At 38.5% G+C, this 24,139-nt stretch overlaps 2 protein-coding genes across 2 annotated transcripts in view; both read right to left on the reverse strand.

Moving 5' to 3' along the window:
* LOC107302728 (lipase member M-like) overlaps positions 1-5,584 on the reverse strand; it is a 21,751-nt gene extending 16,167 nt beyond the window's left edge. The window contains exons 1-4 of the mRNA XM_015831872.1: positions 5,483-5,584; positions 4,318-4,435; positions 2,995-3,193; positions 1,068-1,177 (exon numbers count right to left, since the gene is read on the reverse strand). Of these exons, the coding sequence (XP_015687358.1) occupies positions 1,068-1,177; positions 2,995-3,193; positions 4,318-4,435; positions 5,483-5,584 (529 nt within the window). The remainder of the gene's footprint in view (positions 1-1,067; positions 1,178-2,994; positions 3,194-4,317; positions 4,436-5,482) is intronic.
* A 10,879-nt stretch (positions 5,585-16,463) lies between these two features.
* The window catches only part of LOC107302729 (lipase member M-like), a 48,447-nt gene continuing 40,771 nt past the window's right edge, over positions 16,464-24,139 (reverse strand). The window contains exons 7-9 of the mRNA XM_015831873.1: positions 20,644-20,715; positions 18,332-18,397; positions 16,464-16,694 (exon numbers count right to left, since the gene is read on the reverse strand). Of these exons, the coding sequence (XP_015687359.1) occupies positions 16,464-16,694; positions 18,332-18,397; positions 20,644-20,715 (369 nt within the window). The remainder of the gene's footprint in view (positions 16,695-18,331; positions 18,398-20,643; positions 20,716-24,139) is intronic.

Here is a 24,139-nt window from a genome sequence, read left to right on the forward strand (position 1 = left end):
TAATCCGACTACAACTACAATTCTGCTTTCAGTTGAAAAACAACTGCTCGATATGCTCTGCTGTTTTACATTTACCAGTAGCTGCCTCATTTCCCACCCTAGGCTTATACTCGAGTCACCATTTTTTCCCAGTTCTTTGTGGTAAAATTAGGTCCCTCGGCTTATATTCGGGTCGACTTATACTCGAGTATATACGGTACTTGTTTTGTTCCAAGATTGATAGATACATAAAGGATAAACTTGCAAGAAAATGTCAGCTATCCTCCTCTTCTTCTTCCTCCTCCTCCTCATCTTATTATTGTTTTTATAAAAGTGACTTTCTTTTCTCTGCAGCAGAATATCCAAATTGGATTGATTTGCTTTGAAGATTGAAGATTGGGAATATGAAGGAATTCTGGATTAGAAGAGTTGTGAATTAATGGGATATAACTAAAATAGGACAGGGTTGGAAAGGTGAGATATTTGCTCTTAGATAATCGGTAGAGAGAAGGCTAATAAAAGGATATGAGAAGGCTTTGCTTGCACCCATATATCTCATAGTTAAATGCTAAAGATAATCTCATTATCTTCAGCAAGGGCCAAGGGCCACCAAATTCTATTTGGTTGGGTGGTTAATATCAGAAGACCAAGTGCAATGTTTGTGATCAGTCTCACAAAGCTATCCACATTTTGCCTAACTCAAAGGTTAAATTTTCAATCCCCATCCTTTCCCTACATTTCTGCCATGCCTCTAATAGACCCTACAGCCTATATTCATGACTGGATTAGTTTCCTCACTACTGCAGCATCTTTCAGGGGGGAAAAGAGAAAGAAAGAAATCAGTTATTTGCATTTATCATCTTCTCTAACTCTGTTCCCTATCTATGTTTCAAGAATTCAAGACAGAATTCTTGCTGTCAAGAGACTATTATATTTTAACCTCTTATGCCTCTTTTGGGCATATATTTCACAATAGATTAGTAAATATATTACTGATCATTAAACAGCTATGATTCCATAATGCATTAATCATTGACTGATGCAAAGAAAGATGCAAAGATGAAATATGATTATCATTCTTAACTTACCCAATGAAGCTCCTTGAGAATGACCAATGTAATATAAACTATCCTGCTTTGTCTTATGTAGTATAAAGTTTATAGTTGCAGGAATATCATAAATTGCCATTTCATGAAAACTGTAATAGAGGGACACAAGCAAAGACACAAAATACTGTTGAGATTTATTCTGGTTAAGGGTAAAAAATCAGAAGCCTGCAAGGTTTTTTTTAATCTTGCCTTTGTTGTTTTTTAAAAAATAATTTAAGATGGTGAACATATCTCACACTCCTTCCTCCTCTTATTTTGCCAATATCAACTACTACAACAGCAACAACTCAAGTTGGGTTGAGAGAGAATGACTGGCCCAAAGTCACTCAGCCAGCTTTCATGGCTAAGGTGGGATTGAATCTCCTGGTTTCTGACCTGTTTGTATTGCATAGACAGCATAGGAGTGAAGAAAACTAATTTTTAATTTCATGTTTGGCACTTTACTTAAACTAACCCCATTAGATTTGCAAAGTAGTAGCTGTTTTTTTAATTGTTTCATTATCAAATTGCTCATTTTTTAAAATGATACATGGCCGAGTCTTCCTTATGCTACACTTTAGCAAAAACTGAGGGCTCTAAATTCTCCATGCTGTATAGGATTTGCCTTAATAATTAAGAACAAGTCAGGGATCAATCTTGCTTCCATTTAAGACATTGTACTCTCTTCTGTTCTCTCTCCTTCGTCGTTTTCTATTTGCTTTGCCAGAATTTTGTAATTGAGTTTGTTGAACCTGTATGAAGTTTTTTCTGTTTATTTCTCTTAATCTGTTTCCTCCTAAAAATGTACTTCTTCAAACAGCTGATTTTTTTAGGCACACCTTCCTCTTTTGTATACATGATGCAATTTTGGCTTCATAGAATTTATTGTGGTCTTTCAAACCAACTTTGACTACTGATGACTACAGCTAGTCATCGACTTATGACCACAATTGAGCCCAAAATTGAGACATTTGTTAAGTGAGTTTTGCCCCATTTTATCACCTTTCTTGACACAGTTGTTAAGTGAGTTGCTGCAGTAATTAAATTAGTAATACAAGTGTTAAGTGAACCTAGCTTCTACATTGACTTTGTTTGTCAGAAGGTCATAAAAGGTGATTACATGACCCCAGGATCCTGCAACCATCATAAATATGAGTCAGTTGCCAAGTGTCTGAATTTTGATCAAATGCCCTTGGGGATCAAAGGTTGTAATGTGCAAAACGGTTATAAGTCCCTTTTTTCAGTGTTGTAACATCAAACGGTAACTAAACATACTGTTGTAACTGTTGAGGACTACTTGTACATGGACCATTTTCTTTGCAACAGTTCACAAATGGTTTCCCATCAACTTCTTCTCAGTGGACTTTTGTGCCTAAGGAAGAACTAGAACTCATGATCTTCCAACTTCTAGTCCAGAGCTGTTCATCCCTAAACCAAGCTGGGTCTCATATACTAATTGCAATTTAATATTTCATTTGCTATTAATATACATTAAAGTTTAACACTAATTTATTGACACTAGGAGGCAAAGTGCTCCCATGCATTTTGATCTTCATAGCACCTGGAACACCTTTTCCTTTCCTGGGAAAAAATACAGGCATGTGCAATGCAGCTACTTTAAAGTGTTGCAGATAGGCAGTACATCCACATTCTGCATGCTTCAAATGACATTTTAGTGATAAAGTCTGAATTACTGAGAAACCTTAATGAATAACTGATATTGAAACTGGAGGAAAATATCTTTATGTTCTGATGGGCTCCCTAAATTAGTGTCATAAATCCAATGAATCCGACAATTCATTCTGAATATATAATACAATCTGAAAAGTTACTAAAGGATACATCTCTCATTCTACAAAACCTGACCCATTTCTCTGGCAAAAAAACTGCTTTTATTTATTTACTATATAAGCTGTTCTGAGTTTACCTAAAATTCCAGAATTCTTCTTGGTCAATTGTTAAGTTCTGATGTCTTCTAGACCAGGTAGTTCCTCTGTTATTTATTATCCAAACATCATAGCCAGCATCTGCTAGAACAAATCCCAGGCTATTTCTGGGAAGATTGATGAGCCAACTTCTTCCTTCAGTCACAAAACCAGATACCAGTAACACAGCTGGTTTAGGCCCTTGAAAATAAGCAACCTTAAATATTATATCATTTAAGGATCATTCTAGTAAGGAACATTGTCTTTTTATAAACATGGAACATCACAATTCTATCTTTATAATATCTATGAAACCTTGAGGCTGAATATGAGCATAAATGTATGAAGGCTGAATGAAAAGTAATGCTTGCAATTTTATAAATTGCCAATAGATGGCTAGAAGCTCAGATGTATTCTTTAATACCTATTGTTTCACTTCAGTTATTGGAAAGTTGTTATGAGAAAAGTTAGTGTTGCTATTGTTTGTGAAATGGAAGCCTTAGTGAGACTCATCAGTACATTTTAAGCAAAGGGTTTCAAACATGTCAGATAGGGTGCCCAATGGACAGGAATCCAAGTTGCTAACACAGCCAGTGACATAAACAAATGTCTGCATTATACAGAGATAGATTGGATAGCCATGTGAAATATCAAAGGAATGAGCCAGGGGAAATTAAATATTGTCAAAGATGATCAGGTTGGAAATTGATCTCCTGGATGTCAATGAACTACATGGTTGGACAATGGCTTTTTGCAATCTGAGAACTTCATTGTCTATTATTCAGGACATGATACCAGGAAAACAAATGGAGTAGTCTTTATTGTAAGCAAGAAACTAGAGCAGTGAAAAGCTTCTTAAAAAGTCAGTGAATGAAAAATGACCATCAGAATTTATGTCAAGCCACTCAGCATCACAATTATCCAAATCTATGCCCCAATGACTGCTGCAACAGAACTTGAAATAGAGGACTTTTATGCTATGGTCCAAGAAACTATGGAACAAGTTCAAAAATACATAGTTTACATTCTGAGCGATTTCAGTGCAAACATTTGCAAACAAGTGGAGACAGAAATCACTGGTCATTTGGATTAATGACAGATTAAGTTCTAATAGAAGGACACCAAATTAAATATACCAGAATATAATTAAAGGACATCAGACCTGACCTTGTCCACACTATTCCTTCTCTTTCTCATATTTTTACTTCTCATTTCATGACATTGAAAATGCTTTTCCCTGACCGCCTGACTTGTATTAGTACAGTGAATCTAGCAGACATTTGCCTTAGAAATATAACCATACTAATCATTCATCTCCAAAATACCTGTCTTTTCAGGACTGTGTATTCCATTAGGAATTCTGTTTGCTTTCAGATAATAGCCGTCACTTGTCAGGATTTCATACTCTTCACTAGGGTATCCCCAATACTGAATGATTTCACTCTGCAGGAAAAAAATGAATCAACAATGCCTTGAAAAAGCTAGGTAGTATTCAGTAGCATTACTACTCTAACTATTCATAATGTGACAAATGTTTTTTTTTAAATAACTGGTCACTATCTAAATATTGTCTCTGTTTTTTTTACTAGATGAAGGTACTCCTTCTCTTCCTTGCCCAATACTTTCCCATTATGTAGAAATAGGAAGGTATAATCTAATGTTTTTCAAACTTGGCAACTTGTACATGTATGAACCTTCCCATGCTGGCTGGGGAATTCTGGAAGCTGAACTCCACATATCTTAAATACTGGTATAATTTTTCCCTTTGTGCACAGTGGGATCTCCCTGAACTAGAAGTTAATGCCAAGCCGGCAACATATTTTCTATACTCCAAAGTAGTTGTGCCCTGTCTAGCCAAACATAAAGTGTTTGGATAGATAGGGCAGACAATTTTGTTTTCACAAACAGAATTGTAAAAGAAACACAATTTACAGTGGGTGTTTCAGTACTATTGCCATAATGATGATATGCCCTTTTAAGATGGTCAGTATGATTTAATCAAGCAGCATGGTTGCCTAGTGGTGAAGACACTCACTTCCCCACTCGGACGTTTGAGAGTTCAATCTTAGGTAGTGGCGGATGTTTGGAAAAAATATCTGCTGTGAACTCAGACAATAAACACTTAGCTCCATCCAGTCACCCTGACTCTACCCTAAATTAAGGGATTACATTCATATGTTGTGGAGATTATAACATGCTGGGATTAAATTGTTTCAAAAGCAGTAATAGATCATTGATTATGTGTCTTGCAAAAGAGCCAGTTTGGTGTAGTGCTTAAGGTGTTTAAGGGCCATAAAAAAGAGGGTTTTTTTTAGTGTTAGTTACTCAATTAATCTGGAAATGGAAGTTGAATAATACATTTCAAAACTGTCTCCCAGAATAACCAAAAAGTCAGGAACTTCTGTCAATTCAACCCTTTTTCTTGAGAATCTGGCTGAATAAATCATGAGGACCCCTTCCCCTTTACCACCACCTAGATGAGCAATTTACTATGTTCATCAAATGTTCAGGATTCAAATGTCTTCCATTTATAGATTTTTCTGAGGTCACTGCTTGTTGGATTAAGCATATCACCACCCAAACCAGCCACATTGTGGGTCTCTGCAAAGCAAGAACATGCATATCAGTTGTAAAGCTTTGTCAGTAAAAGTCCTTTTCAATACAAGCCCTCTAACTAATCAATTAATAGAGCAGAAAAATCAAACTACCATCTTAATTGATCTTTGCATAAGTACAAAGAAACCATCATAGGGCTTATAAAAATAATGTTTGTGATCCAAACCAGCAAATTAATATTGCAATGCCATTTGTTTATTGTATCTTATTTAGATAAGAGATGCATAACAGCTTTTTAAGTACCAATAGCAGGGAAGTATTCTTCACAGTCATTGGGAGCCCAATACAATGAATAATATAAATAAATTCCAATCAAGAAAGTGGATCTGAATTTAAGTATTAATAGAAATGAAAGGCTGATCTGGTGACTGTGATGGGCTTACAACCCCATTTTCCTTTGGTCATTAAGCAAATCACTATGATTTTAAAGCAAGACATCATGTGAACATGATATACAATTTTACTACTGCTTTCTCTATTAGCTCTACTTGTCATAAGCCAGTTATGAAGCACTTGAATGTTAGACTCATGGTCATGGAATACCACAATGCCACTGTGATACTCATAAAGGCATTCTGCAAGGATCAGTAGCAAAACTATTTTCTTTTTACAGTGTTGTAGCTTTAATCACTAAACAAAGTAGTAGGTAAGTAAGGACTACTTGTATGCTAATTGAATGTTACATTTCTGGGCTAATCCTACCATCATGGCAAAATAATGTAACAAAATGCAAAGATTGTTTTATTACTCTAAAGTTTGGAGGTTACAAGTCTCTGCTCTCTTTCAATTAAAAAATCCCAGGACCTAGAGATGTGAGTTTACATAGCTCTCACATAATATTGTTATATTGATTGTATGTAATGTATTGATTACAGTTTGAACATGTGCACATACTAGCAGCAGATCCCCAATACAGAATCAATTGCTTTATAAGTGATAAAGACACAAGAAGGTCACAAAGGGAGACATTACAGTATAGACATATAACCAAGAATACACTTTATCAGTTTTGATATCTTTGTTGAGTTTCTACTGTTATTATAACAAGATGATCCTGTGTTTGATAAGTGGTAGAAATAAGGAGCCCTGATTATAATTAGTCCTTAATAGCCCAAAATAAGCAATAATAAAACTCCATTTTTAAGGATGTTACAGGAGAGGCACACAGAATGACATCTATGAAGCCAAAGAAACAATACATACTTACATAAATTAACATATAAATTGATTCAACTTGAGTTTGTGGGAAGTCAGCCACCCCCCCCCCCCCAGAGAAGGAAATATTAAAAGGGCAGAAAAATATATTTCCTCAAAGGATTTTAAAGAGGCAGAAAAGCATGCCCAGTTTTTCTTAATAGCCTCAGGTCTGCCTCCCCCAAGCAGAAATCAGCTCTATAGAAATGCAGATGCAGACCATTCAGGAAAGTTGGAGCTAGAAGCTTAGGAAGACAAAGACGCCTAAAATCTACATACCCCACCCAAAGTCAAAGACAGAACATAATAGGATTAACTCACAGATGCCAAAGGGACACAGGTCAAAATACATGATACAGGAAATACAAAGCCTCAAACAGGAACAGGAAATAACCTCCAAACAAAAGGCTCCAGAAGGTATAAAAACACACTCCCTACATGTGCTGAGCCCCTTTTTCCTCTTTTCTGCCAGAGCCATCTTTTTGTCTGGCTCTCCTCTTCAATAAACTGCAACCTTCTTTCTAAAGCAGTCGCCATGTTGTTTATCACCCGCTTGGACATGATGAAGACTTTTCTTCCAACAATTTGGCACCGCAGAATGGGACTCCAAGCTAATCTCTCTAATGGACTGAGACTGGTAAGCCCCATCTTGCTGGCAGCAGACCCCTTGTGTCTGTGGATGGGTTTCCCAGGCCCTGCCCATGTGGAGCCAGGGTAGTAAAGGGAGTTTTGAGTTTGAGCTCAGGGGCTGCTTTGGAAAGAAGGTGAAGGTGAGTACCTCTAAATTTTAACTTTAAAGCCCAGGAGAACAAAGGAAATGTGTGTATGTCTGTGTGTGTGAGTGAGAAGACCCTTTTTCCCCCAATCACACTTGGATTTTGCTCCTTCTGGTCTTTCCTAACCACAGAAAGGATCTGTTCAAGTGGCAGACCCTGGAAAGCATGGGGGTTTGGCCAGATCACAGGACCTTTTGTTAGGGAAAAGGGAGAGGCTATGTGAAAATGGAATGGAATGAGTGAATGAGAGAATTGGATTTAGGCAACCAGCTGGTAAGGCCCTGGAAACAAAGCCTAGTTCAGAAGGTGCCTGTACTCACTGTGTAGGGGGCAGCAGGTCCTTCCAGATCCGCAAGGGGTTTGAAAACTGGTGGCAGGAAAGGAGGTGCTCGTACTCACCATTTTTTTTTAAAAAAAGGCAGCAGGTCCTCCCAGACTCACAAGGAGTCTGAAAACCAGTAGTTGGAAAGAAGGTATCAGTACTCACTGCTTTTTTAAAAAAGTGGCAGGTCCTCCTGGACTCATGAGGAGTCTGAAAACCATGATAGGTAGTTCCCAAGGAAGGAGGTGAGGGTACTTCATCAGGGAACTGAAGTCCTCCTGGACGCTTTTTGTTCAAAAACCCAGAAGTTTTTTTTTCCTTTTGTACCTGATTGAGCCAAAGTGAGCCCCACATCTGAGAGGGAACATGGGAAGCAGCAGTTCAAAGGTGACAAATTGGACTCCCCTAGAATATTTGCTCAAAACAAAGAGCAAGAGAAATATGTAAAAAAAAGGGGACTTTGCCCAGGGCTTTGCTAGGAAACCAATTTGGCTAAATAAAGGTACTTAAAGGAAAAATAAAGTATAAGAAATAGTGATTCTCTCTCTCTTCTTCTATGCAACCATGTGGTATGTTTAAGATTTATGCCTTCCCTAACTTGAGTTAACTGAGATTTGTGGTGAGAATGACTAGGATGTGTAGAACTAAAAGTTCTGTTTCCTTTTCTGTTCTCTTGTCTTTGTGTATATATGTGTGTCAAAGTCTTTGTGTGAGAGGTAAATGTGACTGTTAATTGTTTCTAATACAAAGAGAAAAGAATTTTAAAATTCTGCTACAACTTTTGCTTAAAATAAGCCATCAAAAGAAAAATATTCTCACTGTCTGGCCAACAAACAGAGTGAAGAAAAATATGTTTGTTTGTTTGTTTTTCTTTTTCCTTTCTCTCTCTGTACTCTTAAGAACAGCCCAAAGTTACCAGGAGGGAATGTTTTAAGTTTATCTGCTGGAAAACCTTTACTGTATGTGTTATAAATGGGTTTTATCTGCCTATCCTTTTTCTGAAACATAAGGTGTGTCTAGCTACAAGAGCCTCCTGAAGCTCAAGTTTGCTTGTGTGGGGAAATAATCTTCTTCTTAAGTTACTTTTTTTATCCTATCACTAATTGGTGAAATTACTATGAAGCTAATCCTGGAACATATAAGCATTTCTCAATCTCTAAAATAATGTGGTCTATTTTAGAATAAATGTTAAAGGTAGATCCTCCTGCCCCTGACAAATTGCACACTTTAAAATATTAGGCTTTTAAAAATTATTTGTAGCTTTCAGCATTCTCAAGCTGCCCAGCATTTTTTTCAAGTTGCAAGTCCTTAAGTCTTTAATATGTTACAAATGTCCAGTTCAGAAGTAAGACCTTTCATTTATGTTCTCTTACCAGAATCCAGCCTTTCTTTTGTCCTCATCTGTGATTTCCTCATTTTGTCTGCCTATCTGTTTCTTTAACAACTGCAGTATTAATGCCTTCTCAAACTCTGCCTGCAAGCTACCCCCCACCCTCATGTACTTCTCCTTTTCTTATCTCTGTTCTCCATGCCTTTGTCTGCCTCTCCTGGGAGAGTCCACCCAGAAAGGGGGGAGGTGCTCTTGTTCTCATGTCTTTCAGCCCTACACAGATGACCCCACCCAACTTTTGGAAGCAGAGCACACTGAACCAGACACTGCCTCCATCAGTTTGAGCCATGGAATTGGGTTTTGAATCCAGCCATCCACTAAAAAGCCACCATACAACCAGAGTGGAATGGATCTTCCCAAGTCCTACCATTCCCCAAGATGCCTGCAAAAGCTGCAGAAGAAAGAAGGAGTCCTGGAGCCATTGGTCCCCATGTGAAGCCTCAGAAGAAAATTAGGAAGACTATGGGGGGAGGGTGGAAATGCATTGTAAGGTTTTCTTTCTTGTCCCATTTGTATTGTAATAAGCCAGTTGAATATATTTATGGAGTGATGGCATTTGGGAGTAGTTGGCACAGCAAGTCCTGAACACCTTGGATTTCTGTCTGGTGGGAGGGAAAATTTATCCAGGATGGTTGTATTGCCTGCTTGTATTAGTAGCTGCAGACACATACATGCACACACACCATTCAGAATCACATTGAGTCTATCTCTTTCACTTACCTTCAGTAAAACCCCAGCCTGATTCTTGCCCTGTGTCATTAAAACTTTGTAGGAACAACTTCCAGCAAATTCCAAGGAGAGGGAAACAGGCCCCCTCAGGTGATTTGCAATTCATATGCCCTGACTGAGGAAGTAGCAGAAAAGAGATCTCCAAACCTAAGCCCTGCATATCTTGCATTGGTGGACTCAGATTGGGAGTCCTAGGGCTCATGATGTGCAATTTAAAGAAAATGTATCAGCCTGGCTTCCATACTGGCTAATCTTAATGGGACATTACAAACCTGGATGCACTGAACTAAGAGCTAAGGCAGGAAACAACCCTTGGAAATGGGCAGCCAGTGGTTATGTCTAAGTGGCTGTGAAGAATTTTGGGAGGAATGTGCAATCCTGACTGGAAGCTCAAAGTGACATCCAACATTTGAAAATAATTGGCACAGAATATTGGAAACTATAAGTTTCTTTTCCACCTAACAAAATTTTTGCCCTGACTTTTAGAACTTTATGGGTTGGAAGCTCCCCTTTTGGGAGCAGGGATCTTTTTCTGCTTGCCTCCATTAGTGTCTTCTTCTTTTTTGGCTTAACAATTTAAAGCTTGTTTACCAAGTATCCCTGATCAGATCAATTTTAATCTTGTGCCAGTAAAAGTGTGTCACCCACACTATTATGGCACAAAGGGGGATTATGGGAAGCCAGCCCCCCAGAGAAGGAAATATTAAAAGGGCAGAAAAATATATTTCCTCAAAGGATTTTAAAGAGGCAGAAAAGCATGCCCAGTTTTTCTTAATAGCCTCAGGTCTGCTTCCCCCAAGCAGAAACCAGCTCTTTGCAGATGCAGATGCAGACCATTCAGGAAAGTTGGTGCTAGAAGCTTAGGAAGACAAAGACGCCTAAAGTCTACATACACCACCCAAAGTCAAAGACAGGACATAATTGGATTAACTCACAGATGCCAAAGAAACACAGGTCAAAATACATGACACAGGAAATACAAAGCCTCAAACAGGAACAGGAAATAACCTCCAAACAAAAGGCTCCAGAGGGTTTAAAAACCCACTCCCTACATGTGCTGAGCCCCTTTTTCTTCTTTTCTGCCAGAGCCATCTTTTTGTCTGGCTCTCCTCTTCAATAAACTGCAACCTTCTTTCTAAAGCAGTCGCCATGTTGTTTATCCCTGGCTTGGACTTAACCATGATGAAGAATTTTCTTCCAACAAGTTCTTACTTAGCTCCCAATGTTATGCATGTAAGCTCAAGACTAACCAGTAATTTCATTCTTGTATGAATTAACTTTCTAATTGCATTACAAAAAAGTTTGGCCAAATATTAAAAATGGAGGAGTTGGCTTTGATATGACTTCATTGAAAATTTGTTTGAATTGTACATTGGTCATGATACACTGAAAAAGGGAAGATTGATAGTTCCATCTTATGGATATATCTGTGTTTCATAAAAATAAGTGTTTTCAATTTATTATGGGAAATAAAATATAAAATTCATATGGTGTGGACATTATAAAGTGCCATTTAGCTTGGATTAAATGGTTTCAAAAGCAATAGATTAGATACAAAGTATCAAAGTGTCTTACAAAAGAGCCAATTTGGTGTAGTATTAAGGTGGTGAATTAGAAACCTGAGGACTGTGAGTTCTAGTCTTCACCAGCCCAAGAACACCCCTCCTTATCTTAAGATTGTACTACTGTTCAATGAATACCTGATGAAAACAATACACCTACACAATTTGGGTTTGTTGCCCAAGTAAAGTACACTTGGGAGCCACCCAGAATTGTCTGAAAGTTGGAGGGATATATAAACATTTTAACCAAAAACAAATAGACAATCATTTCCTACTGTGGGAAAAGCCTCTTTAGTCCTAAAACAATGGGAAAGTCTTAACTTGCCATTCAATGTTTAGTCTCTTTGAACATAGCTAAATTTTGTTATACAGCCAGTAAAATTAGACAAATTTTTGACAATCTAGTGATGAATCCACCACGAATTGTAACATTTCATTTTGTTTGGTTTTTATTTTTTATTTTTAATGTTTTGTTTGCACATCTGGTAGGGGACTGTAATAAAAATATTGATTTATTAAAGTTCATTTAAAGGGCATCCTTACAAGGAAACTTTGTTAACAAGGTGAGAAACTGCCAGCATTTCCTTGTCCACAAGCAGGCTGGCTTTCTTAACGTTTCATCCTTGTTAAAAATGGAATCTTCTGTTTTACAATAGAGACAATTTTTTTTCCATTATCTGCAACACATTCCATTTCCTTAAATCTTGTTAATGAATCAAATCCTGCAGATTTCCCACCTCTCAACATCAAAGTTTGTTAGTTTATAATTTTCCTTTCTGTTGTTCAGGGTCCCTTTCCTTGAAAAGCAGGTATCTAATGATCTGGCAATCTCACTTAGTGTTATGCTCCTTCTTGTGGTGAATTTCTACCACATACTGTACATGTAAGTGATATTAAAGCTTTAGCACTATATGTAGAACATATTTTTTTTAAAAAACTAATGGTAGCTACTAGCTAATCACAATTTAACTAGTCATATGTTAATTTTGAAATTGGCCTGGAGGGCTTGGAAAATTGTTATTAGAATAATTAAATGATTATGGGATAGTCACTGTAAATGCACCCTATCTCTCTTTACCCATATTTATATAATGTATTAAAATAAAGAATTTCCAGCAGGAACTAGAAAACATTATTGTTTAGCTATGACTTCTGTTACAGGTAGGGATTTTACCATTTGATCTACAGTATTTGCAATATTTTTATGAAGACACAAGAAGACCCAGGTGGGCTTTCAGATCTTTAGATATCAGTTATTTTACTTTGAAAGTCCAAACAATATTTTTACCTATAATGTTTTCTCAACTATTGGATTAGCTTTTCATTTTTCATAGTAAATTGTACCAGTTAAAATATAATTTAAATACTAGTGGCATTATTTGTGTAATGTGACTAGATGTGCCTTCATTCTAAAGATTATACTTCAGGGAATGAATGGTAAGATTTTTTTTGGAAAAACTAATTAACATCTAAAACAGTATTGCAAGATAAAAATATTTCCCATACAAATTAAGGACAAAAATTAAAGAATGTACTTTACCTTATCTAGTTGTGTCGTCTGAAAAAACTTGATACTGAATAGATCCTACAGAAAGCTTGCAATGGAATATAATTTGAATATACAGTATATGCAAAAATAGATAGATCATAATTACAAGGTACATAAATAAAAAGATCCGTATACGCCCAATCATAATCCATCACCTGATTACCTGTATTGCAGCTTCACTAGTCCACAGATTGATTAATGTCTATGGACATTGATTTCTTAGTTGCTCTTTCAGTGTGATCTCTGTCAATAATGTATTCCACCAAACAATTTTAAAGAGCAGGATAAAGAGGCAGAAGTTGAAATGCGAGTCTGATGTAAACATGGTCAGGGAATACTTTTGAATGAGTTTGAATTTCTAGGTCAGATAAATTGGTACTGATGGTCTGACCAAACATTTATGTATTTGTGTAATATATTGTAAAAATTGGAAGGAGAGGAGAAGAGAAGAATCAACAGCCAGATGAATGGACTGTTACAATGCTGATGAGTGTGCCATTGGAAGGTTTGAAGGACAGATTGTTATGGAAAATCATTTTGCATGGTCATTTTGTGGCACATAAAGGCTGGTCTGATTGCAATGGTGCTTAATTGATCAAAGGCTTTCATTGTTCTTTTTCCATTCCAATTGTTTCACTTGAATAATCTTTGAGACCCAGAGTGATATAAATGGTTAAGGTACCAGCCTGTAAACCAGGAGCCACTAGTTCTAGTCCTTCCTTTGACATGGAAACCAGTTGGATCACTTTGGATCAGTCACTGCAGAATTCACTTCATAGGATTGTTGTAGGAAAAATAGGAGGAGGAAAGAGCATTATCTATGTTTGCTACCTTGAATTATATATAAAGTAATAAAGGTGGGATAAAAAAATCTTATAAATAAATAATCAATCAATTTAGAAATCCTAGAGACTGGGTAAAAGAAGGATTTGGGAAAATACAGGTGAGTCACCCTGACACTGACAGCTAATAAAATAGCAGATGGAGATATTCTGAAATCACCCAACAATGTGGCTATTACCAAAACTACAGTTATAGGTAGAAGGATACCCTAATGATATGTTATTAGTATATTATTATCACTACCAGAATCAGTAATGGTACTTATCAAAAAGATCTTGAAATAGCAATTCATTGCAAATGGAACATATTGTAAATAGCAATATAATGTGGCTCTTAAAAGTCAAAATATTTTGGGCTGTATTAACATAAGTATGCTTTTTCAAATTATACAAGCTAATTGTTTCACTTTATTCCACTTTGGTCAGTAATGTGTCCAGTTTGAGGACCCTATTTAAAAGGACAATTTTTAGAAACTAGAATATTCTAGTACTAAGCAGGGTGCTGAATTCAATGGCCTAAACTGTCATGGGCCAGGACTTAGACAATGATTTTAACTTTGAAGAAGAAGTTCCAGCAGAACCTGTGGCCTCAGAAGACATAAAGCCAAGAGCCACATGAGGCTGATTAAAACCAGGCACCATCTGAGCGACGGAACAGTCAGATGAAAATGACATAAAATCTCCCAGCCCCTGCAACTGGTGAGTAAAGATAACACAGCAGATAATTCTTGCCAAACAAAGGAATAAATCTCTTGAATAGTGACAGCTGGCTGTAGCCTGATTTAACAGGAAGCACTGATCCATATTACTTTGCTGAAAAGAACCATCTGATATCTCGATCTTACATGGTAATTCACGCGAATTCTGCTTCTGAACTGGCTGACAACTCTAACCCAACTCTTGGAACTTTGGACTGATTTTGGACTATTCTTCTGCATGCACCTGTTACAAAGCTAACAATTTAGGCAGGTGTCTATTACAGATTCTGTTTATTGCTTTTTAATATTGTTACCTCTTTGATCTTGAATAAAGTGTGAATTACATAGCAATTTGGTGTGAGACAGTATTTGAAACTTAAAACAGGCCAGTTTGTTTCCAGCCTCATTAACTCTTGGTTGACTGGAAGTTGATATTTTTGGTAATGGCCATGCTGCAGAAAAACAAACAGCATGGAGCAACTTGCATGTAAAGCTGCAAGCTTTACATGCCTAGCCAGTGCAAGCAGCAGCAGTAGTTATCACCCAACCTTTTGCAGAAAATGCTCTTATAAACAGAAGAACACTGACATTGACATCTGCTAAACTCCGCTGAACATGTTACCAAGCCTGGTAATTAAACATTTGGAAACCACAAGCTCAGAGAACAAACCTTCACCCTTGCCTATGCCTATGCTTGAGAAAACCTCTCCAAAAGAACCCATGCAGATTGGGGGTGCGTGCCCTCAACTGACTGATATATTTCTTTTAGTTCATATAGTTAAAGCATCTTAAACTATTTTAGATTTTTACTCACCCTAGCATAAAGAGGAAAAAACAAAACACATTAATACTGGAAAGTTTGAAATAAGAGAGATAAGTGAAAGGAAGAAATGTTACTTCTATAGTATGTATATAATAAAACTGGCTTCCCAAAGAAATCAAGTCAGAAAAAGGAACATACTTTCAAGCACTAGTTCAATGAAGATGTCAACTTTGTATATTAAAAGCATCTGATCAAACATATAATATTTCAAACTGCTTAATGATCTGTCCACAGGACATAAATAAGGACAAACAGACACTCACTCTGAAGAAAATTTATAATCAGGTTGCTCACTCTTGAGAACAGATGGCCTCAGGAGCTGATGGAGAGGAAGGAGATGTCTTTGGTTTTTAAGGGCTTTTCCAGGGAATATTGAATTGATCTGTTCATTAATCAATGGAAGAATATTTATTTAATAGCAAAAAAAACCCATGAACAATAATAGAAAGTTACAAGTAACAAAGCAGCCTGAAATGAACTAACAATATTTATGAAAGACCATTGTTCTTCAAAATCTTTTCATAAGAACCAAAAATGAATCAACAATCCAAATTCGAAAATGAACAAACATGAATTTCTTACAAAATATAAGTGGAACAAGAACCTAAAATCACAAATACAAATAAAATGCAAATGAGTAAAATGCTCATAGAATGTTAATAAATACCAGCTAACTGCTCAATAGAACCATCTGCTTTCATATAATTTAAACTACTTTTTCCAAATTAAACTTTCTGGTCAATCTAAGGTATCTTGGAACTTCATGTTATTTAGACCAGGAAATTATTTACAAAGTTATTTGTATGCATATAACTTTGAGTACATATATAACATAGTTTACTTTAAAAGTTAATTTCTAACATTTATTTTTCAATATAATTTAAACATTAGATTTGAAGAGTTCATGGCAAAAATAAACAAATGCTTTAAGATCTTGCCTCTTCCTTAGGTTCCACCTCTAAAATTAAACCTAGTACTTCTGCATTAGCTTATGTATATCGTTATATAGCTGTTGTGGAATATCTAGGCCCAAGATAGGATCCATATGTTGCCAGTAAGGAATATTCTTATAGAAAACTAAATGAGTGATTCGAGAAGCCAGTAATTCAACATCTTTTTTTGTTGCAATAATGTCTCTTCCTCCACTCCACATCGCTACTGGTATTGTAACATCTTCAATTTTATAAAACGGAGGTGTTGTCTATTGATGAAAAGAGGGAAAAAAGAGCAATGGCTTTCATGGATCAATTGCATTTTCAGGTATTTCCTACTTCAGAAATGTCAGGCTAGATACTAATATTTTCACCCTATCCTTGGCACCAAAAGTTTGTAGACAAAACTGCCTTCTGAGCAAGAACCCTGTATTATAAATGGCGATCTGCTGCAGTACCAGTTTTGTGTAGGACTCTGCAGGGCTTTTTTTTATCATAGAACACCCAGAACGGAGTTCTGGCACCTTTTTTGGATGGAACCTTGTAGGGTAGACAAGGCGGGTTGTATGATGTGTGTGAGTTCCGGCACTTTTTTTTTTTTTTTTTTTTTTACAAAAAAAGCACTGGACTCTGTATAATAAACTATTAAACATGCTTATGTGTTCCAGAATTTTAAAAACGCCAAACTATAATTAATATTATTGGATTTTAAATAATAACTCTAAAGATGTACCACCTTTCATTCTGCACAGAACTGGCTCATAATTTGGAGGTTCTCCTAAATTTGCAGCTCCTGCCATGAGCTTGGATGACAGTTGCATTCTTTACTGGATCAGGAGGCATTGCTCCTGCACAATGACATCTTGGGTGGCAATTGCAATCTTTCCTGGATCAGGAGGCATTACATGCTGTCACTCATGCTGCTGTGACATGACTGCACAATTTGATTCTGCAATCTGCTATATGCAGGGCAGGAGGAAGAAGTCAGACATTTAAAAAAAATCAGAATTATGGTGACATAGCAAAGAGAGGAATTTATAAGATACAACCACCTACTCATTCCACACAAGGAGCTAGCCATTTTGCATAGCTACCACTTTAATGGAAAAAAAATTGTTTCTAACATTTGGAAGGAAGGAATCCTACCAACAATGGCTTTGTCAGTGCTCTTTGGCTGAGTTTACTTAGTATTCCTGAAATCATGATTCTCCGGTAGCTGGGGAGTCAGATCAGTTCAAAGGCTGGGTAGTGGCATACTTCCCTTTATCTGATTCTGGATCCAGCTGATCTGATGAAGCCAGTTGCCTCTTCCAGGTGATGAAACCCAACTTAGCAGAACTGCTTCAGGCTGTCCTTGAGTCTAAGGACAGTCTGAGAAAGCAATGTGCTGTTGCCTGCTGGTCAGTTTCTATATGGTCCAGACCTCCTTGGAACTGTACTGGACTTATGTGCAGGCTGGGAGGCAGGTTTCTCTCTGGTATAATCAAAAACACTGGCAAGGGAGGAAGAAACCTACAGGCTTGCTGCTCTTTCTGCATTTCTGTTGAAGGACTTCAGCTATGGGTGGAGACAGAAAATGCAGTGCACATACAAGCAAAGAAACAAGTTTAAATCAGATGGATGGGTTTTCCTCCTCACTGCCCAAAGCTAAAGTATTATCAGCCTGAGTAATTCTCTCTTAGAAAACAAATTATACACAATGAATACTCTATGGTTAATACTGATAATTACATAAATTATACATATGAGTCACAAGTATAAGATAAAATGGTTAAGAAAAGCAATATAGAGCAGAGATTATGTTTATTTTCAAAAAGGAAAAATTCAAAAAGGAAAAAAGATACAGGACATATTTTAAAAAATCTAATTTCCATAATTTGTATTTTTCTGTCTACAGCATCCTTACTCTGTTATAAATGGCTTTGTTCTTTTTCCCATGATCAAAATATTTAAGTTCCTTGGAATAAATAACCTAAAAGAAATGAAAGCTGGTTCAGCAGAAGTAATACAATCGCCAATATGTATTTAAATATTCTAATTCTCATTTCAAATGTTTTGTTGAGATCAATACTATCGAGTTCCAGCATAAAGTAAGTCCTTGTTACTAAGAATCATTTATTCATTAAAAATATGACCTATATTGAAGGCCATGGACTTTGTAGTATCAACATGGACTAACAACATTGCTAACTAACATAATTATTTTGTATTTTAATTTGACTTTATTTTGCTCTCTTTTAAATAGTTTATCAAACCATTGCAGATTGAAATGTAAAATAGTTGATAACTTCTAACATTCCTCAATTTCAATATAAAACAACTGTCTTTGTTCTCCAAATCAGAATGTTTCTTGATAAGAGAAAGAGAGATAGTTTATGTTAATTGGGACTGGTTTGTCTGTTTGTGAGCTCCAAGCAACCTATTATCATTAACATGCTAAATTTTACACCCCTACTTACGTCAGAGCTGATTTAAATGGACACACATGTAACATGTTTAACTCCATGTAACTGATTTTCTTTGCAAAGGAGTAGTTACTTTTGTCCTGTCCAATCAACCTTTCTCTTGATGTGTTAACTATAAAACAGAATGTAAGCTGAGGATCTGGGTTCCCTCTTTAAATGAGAGGAATCCTTTTGAATCAGAACATTCTGAATAAATTGTAATAAAATGATCTTCCTGTCCTGGTTTATTTCATTGGAAAAATATGCATGCTGAGGCACAAAACTAGAGCCATATTTGGCCCTCAAAATACATATAGCTGTTGAAATTTCTTTAGAAGAGTAACAGTAATAAACCAATAAAACTAATAAAATAGGTTAGTAAATTGCACTGAAAGAACATTTTTAAACTAAGCAAGTTATGCATCTATACACTTGCATGACTGTGTATGTACAAAAGCTACAAAAGCTACTTATAAAATAAACAACCACAATGTTATGCAGGAGCTTAACATTAACATTTAAAATCCACGAGAGAAGGTGTTGTGAAGATCCACTTTGTGTGTCTCTAATAGTCAGAAGGAATTATCTTGAGTAACAGAAGGAACAGATGCAAAAACAATGGTCAGATAAAAGAAACTGGACGGGAAAAATTATAAACTCAGACAAGACTCTCCCTAATTCTAACAAAGATAAAAGGAGAGAGGGGGAAGGACATTCAGATTTGCAAGATTTTGTTACTATGTAACAAAAGTAATATTGGTCTGCATGACTTTGATTTTCTAGTCTGATCTATCTTGCGGGTGACAGTTTCTTATAAAAAGTAAAAACTTAAGAAATTAAAATTACTGCAGTGTTTTCCTATTACAACATTCATGAACGATTTACCCAAATATAGGAAACACTGATCTCAGTTCAAAAAACATTTATGGCTTTATTTATTTATGAAATTTAGAGACTGCCCACCTCACTCACAAATTAACTCTGGGTGGTGTACAATTAAAAATTGTCTTAATTGTATATGAAAGACATAGTTTAAATAGAGGGGAATCTTGATAGATAGATTTCAAATTTACTTTTCTTTTCCCAACTTTTGACAAGTAGCAGCCTTGAAAATCTGCAGCAATGTGTCTCATTATTTAAGAATATTCTCTTACGCCTTCCTCCAGATTATCACCTCTATAAAGTAAACAAAACTAAGGAAACAAAACCATATAGGTCAGGATGATAACCGGTATAATTATATGAACCTAAACTTCATCTTGTGCCTGATCAGGATTATTGATTGTGCAAACAGTTTAATTAGTATGTAAGCAAATACCCTCATTCAACAAGAAGAGGTAAGAATTTTGGGAATGGATTGATATACTTAGCACTACCTCACTTAACACAAATTTCTGAATATGGATTTATCAAGTCAGAATCTATTCATATAACATTTCTGATAGTTCCTGTTCAGATACTGATGAAATTAGCATTTTAGAAACATTTGCAGAATCATCCTATATATTCTATGTGAGCAGTTGGCACTTAATTCATTTCATCCCACTCATACATAAATGAATAAAGATTTGGAACCTGGTGATTAATTCTTAAAAATGTAGAAAAGGGGGAAATTTTAAAAATATATAACATATACTTTATAATTATTTTAAAAATATGTTATATGCAATGTTAATATAAATATATAAAAATAATGTCTTGCATACTGAACAAAGCATTTCATCAAATACAATATTGATTCTGTCTTCCAGTGAAAATGTAAATTACATTCTACCTGTCCCCAATGAGATACTGTTTTAACAGATGTGAAATCAGGAAAAATTCCAGCATAAACATCTGCTCGACTCTGGAAAACAAGAGGAATTCACATTTTAATAGCTATCAGTATGCTGTACAAGGCTCCCAGTTCATGTGGGCAACAGTACCTCTAGTATTCTTAGTTTGCAAAGATAGCATGAGCATACTTAGAGTAAAACTAGGCTTCAGTTGCCCTAATGACCTACAAACCAAACTGTGCCCAGACTTATGTTATTATTACATTTAGAAGGGCTGTTGTCTTACCTGAATGCCTTTTCTCAGTACGGAGATGGAGAATCCACCAATGGTTTTCTTTGTCTGCCTGCTCTTGAGACCAAGTAGCCAAACTTGACACGCCCCCTCTTGCCAGGAGATCCAGTCTTAACGAGGGCGAAAGTGACTGAAGATGGACGAGGTGTTGGCTCTCAAACCCCTACAGTGGCCTATCTGACTATAAGGGGTGGGTGTGGATTCTCCATCTCCGTACTGAGAAAAGGCGTTCAGGTAAGACAACGCCTCTTCTCCAGTACAGGAGATGGAGAATCCACCAATGGGACATACCAAAACCTCACTGTCCCGATGGGTGGGAAACAGATAAGGCCGGAATAGTGTCCCTGGGAACCACCTGCTGAAGGACCCTCCGCCCAAAGGAGGCGTCCGCTGAAGCAAAATGATCAATTTTGTAGTGGCATATAAACGGGGAGGGTGAAGACCAGGTTGCAGCCCTACAAACCTCCTCGATGGACGCCTGAGTGGCCCATGCCACAGAAGTCGCAGCGCTGCGAGTGGAATGGGCAGTGAGATGACTTGGAGCCGGCAGGGAAGAGGACTGGTACGCCTCCGCAATACAGGCCCTGATCCACCTGCCAATCGTGCCAGAGGAAACCTTCTATCCCAAAGAGGCCGGACAGAAGGAAACAAATAAGGCCTCGGACCTGCAAAAGGGCTCTGTACACTTGATGTAGTGCCACAACGCTCTGTGGACGTCCAGCGTATGCCACTGCCGCTCCAAGTCATGGGAAGGGTCGGGGCAAAAATTAGGTAGGATGACTTCCTGAGCCCTGTGGAAAGCGAATTTACCTTGGGCACAAATGGGTCAAGACGAAGGACCACCCGATCACTGTGAAAAATGCAAAGGTCACTTCTGACCGATAGGGCGGCGAGCTCAGAGATACGTCTGGCCGATGTGACAGCTATTAAGAACGCGACCTTAAGAGATAGATTCCTTAATGAAACAGTCATTATAGGCTTGAAGGGTGGCCTAGTTAGAGCCTGAAGTACGCGAGGTAATTCCCAAGAAGGATACCTGTGCACCACGGGAGGCCTAGTGTTGCACGCACCTTTGATAAAGGCATGAATTCTGGGATGGTGAGCCAAAGGAACTGAATCCGCACAGGTAAGTAATGTGGACAAGGCAGCCACCTGTCTGCGAATAGGGGCGAAGCCTCTATCCAGGCCATCCAAAAGGTAATCTACGATTTGAGGGATGGTTAGCTTGTGTATGATTAGTTGTCGCCTCTGACACCAATGGCAAAAATTCTTCCAGGTAGAATTATAAATGCGATTGGTCGCTGGGCGGCGGGAAGCCTGAATCATGGAAATGGCACGAGGGGAAAATACCCATGTATTTTTAACCATTGGGGTTCCGGATGTTGAAGGGACCCCTGATGTAGTGACACCCGATGAGGGGGAATCTTCCATGGAGGAAATCGGGAAAGAGTCATCAAGTCGGCAAACCACGGCCTCTGAGGCCAGTACGGTGCCACGAGGATCACATCCACCCATTCCTGAAGTATCTTGCGGATGGTCGCTGGTATAAGGGGTAGGGGAGGGAAGGCGTAAAGCAGACCTTGCGGCCATGGAGTCTGCAAGGCATCCGTTCCCTCTGCCCCTGGAAGGAAATAGCGGAGGGAATGCTGGGGAGTTGAGCATTGGTTGACGACGCAAACAGGTCGAGGATCGATCGGCCGAACCGGAGAGATATTTTGGAGAACAGGTCCGGATGTAATCCCCACTCTGATGGGTCCACCGTAGCGCGACTCAGGAAGTCTGCTTGCTGGTTGTTGACCCCCGAGATGTGTTCGGCCTTGATGGAGGCCAGATTGGACTCTGCCCAGGAACCCAGGAGCCGTGCCTCGGACATCAGAGACTTGGACCTGGTGCCCCCCTGATGGTTGATGTGGGCTTTGGATGCCACGTTGTCCGTGAGGACCAGAACATGGCGACCCCTGATCGTGTGTCTGAATTGGCATAGAGCCAGGTGGATGGCCCTGAGCTCCAGCCAATTGATGTTGTGTCTCAAGTCTGTGCTGGACCAACGGCCCTGCACAAACAGACTGTAGATGGGCCCCCCATCCAAACAGACTGGCGTCTGTCGTGATGGTGATGCGGTCCGGTTCCTTGAAGGGTGACCCTTTGGTCACTGCCCGTGAGAACCACCAGCGAAGAGCCCTGCGAACCTGAACTGGGACCCTGACCTGACGGCTGGATGCACTGGCATTTGCTCGTTGGAATGGCAGCAGGAACCACTGGAGGTCCCGCAAGTGAAGTCTGGCCCAGGGAACAATGGCTATGCAGGAGACCATCTTTCCTAATAGCTGAGAGAGTAGAACCAACTGGACAGAACGTTCCCTGTACACCCGGCAAGCTAGCTCCCTGATGCTGACCACTCACTCCTGGGAGAGATGGACCATGCAGTTGGAGGTCTCTATCACGGCTCCCAGGTGCAAGAGTCTGGACGAGGGAATTGTCTGACTTTTTTGGAAGTTGACTGAGAAGCCATGTTGTTGAAGTACCTGAATGGTGTGATTCACATCCACCTGAGCTGCCTGGAAGGATGACGCTTGAATCAGGATGTCATCCAGATAACACTGGACGCGTATTGGAAACTTCCTCAACTGGGCGGCCAGCACGGCTAGGATTTTTGTAAATACTCTGGGCACAGACGAAAGACCGAAGGGGAGGGCCCTGTACTGAAAGTGTCTGCCCTTGTAGTAGAACCTCAGGAATCGACGGTGAGCTGGATGAATGGGAATGTGGATGTAAGCCTCCGTGAGATCTATCGATGCATTCCTCCCAGAATGGACTGGAGAGATTGCATCTTGAACTTTTTGTAAGTGATGTAATGATTGAGATGCTTGAGGTCTAGGATTGCTGTCCACCCCCCAAGGTCTTGGGAACCACAAATGTACTTCCGGCTGTAGAACATGGCGGACCTACCGGGGTTAGTCCCTTGAGGAGACGGAGGAGACGGAGCCCACAGCGGAAGATGGGGGCCTCCTGAGAGCCGGTGACTCAGGGCTGGGATGCCGAGAGTGCGGGGCTTCGCTGGCGGCCGGTGCTGGGGGTGCCGAGAACGCTGAGCCCGTCGGCGGCCCGCTGGCGGCCGGGCGGAAGAAGATCGGGCCCGGCGGTCTAGATGCGGCCCGGCGGCCTGGCGGCCTGGCGGCTCGGCAGTGAGCCCAGCCCGAGGG

Source organism: Protobothrops mucrosquamatus, unplaced genomic scaffold, assembly GCF_001527695.2.
Source record: "Protobothrops mucrosquamatus isolate PMUCROS unplaced genomic scaffold, P.Mucros_1.0 scaffold_284, whole genome shotgun sequence".
Lineage (NCBI taxonomy): Eukaryota > Metazoa > Chordata > Lepidosauria > Squamata > Viperidae > Protobothrops > Protobothrops mucrosquamatus.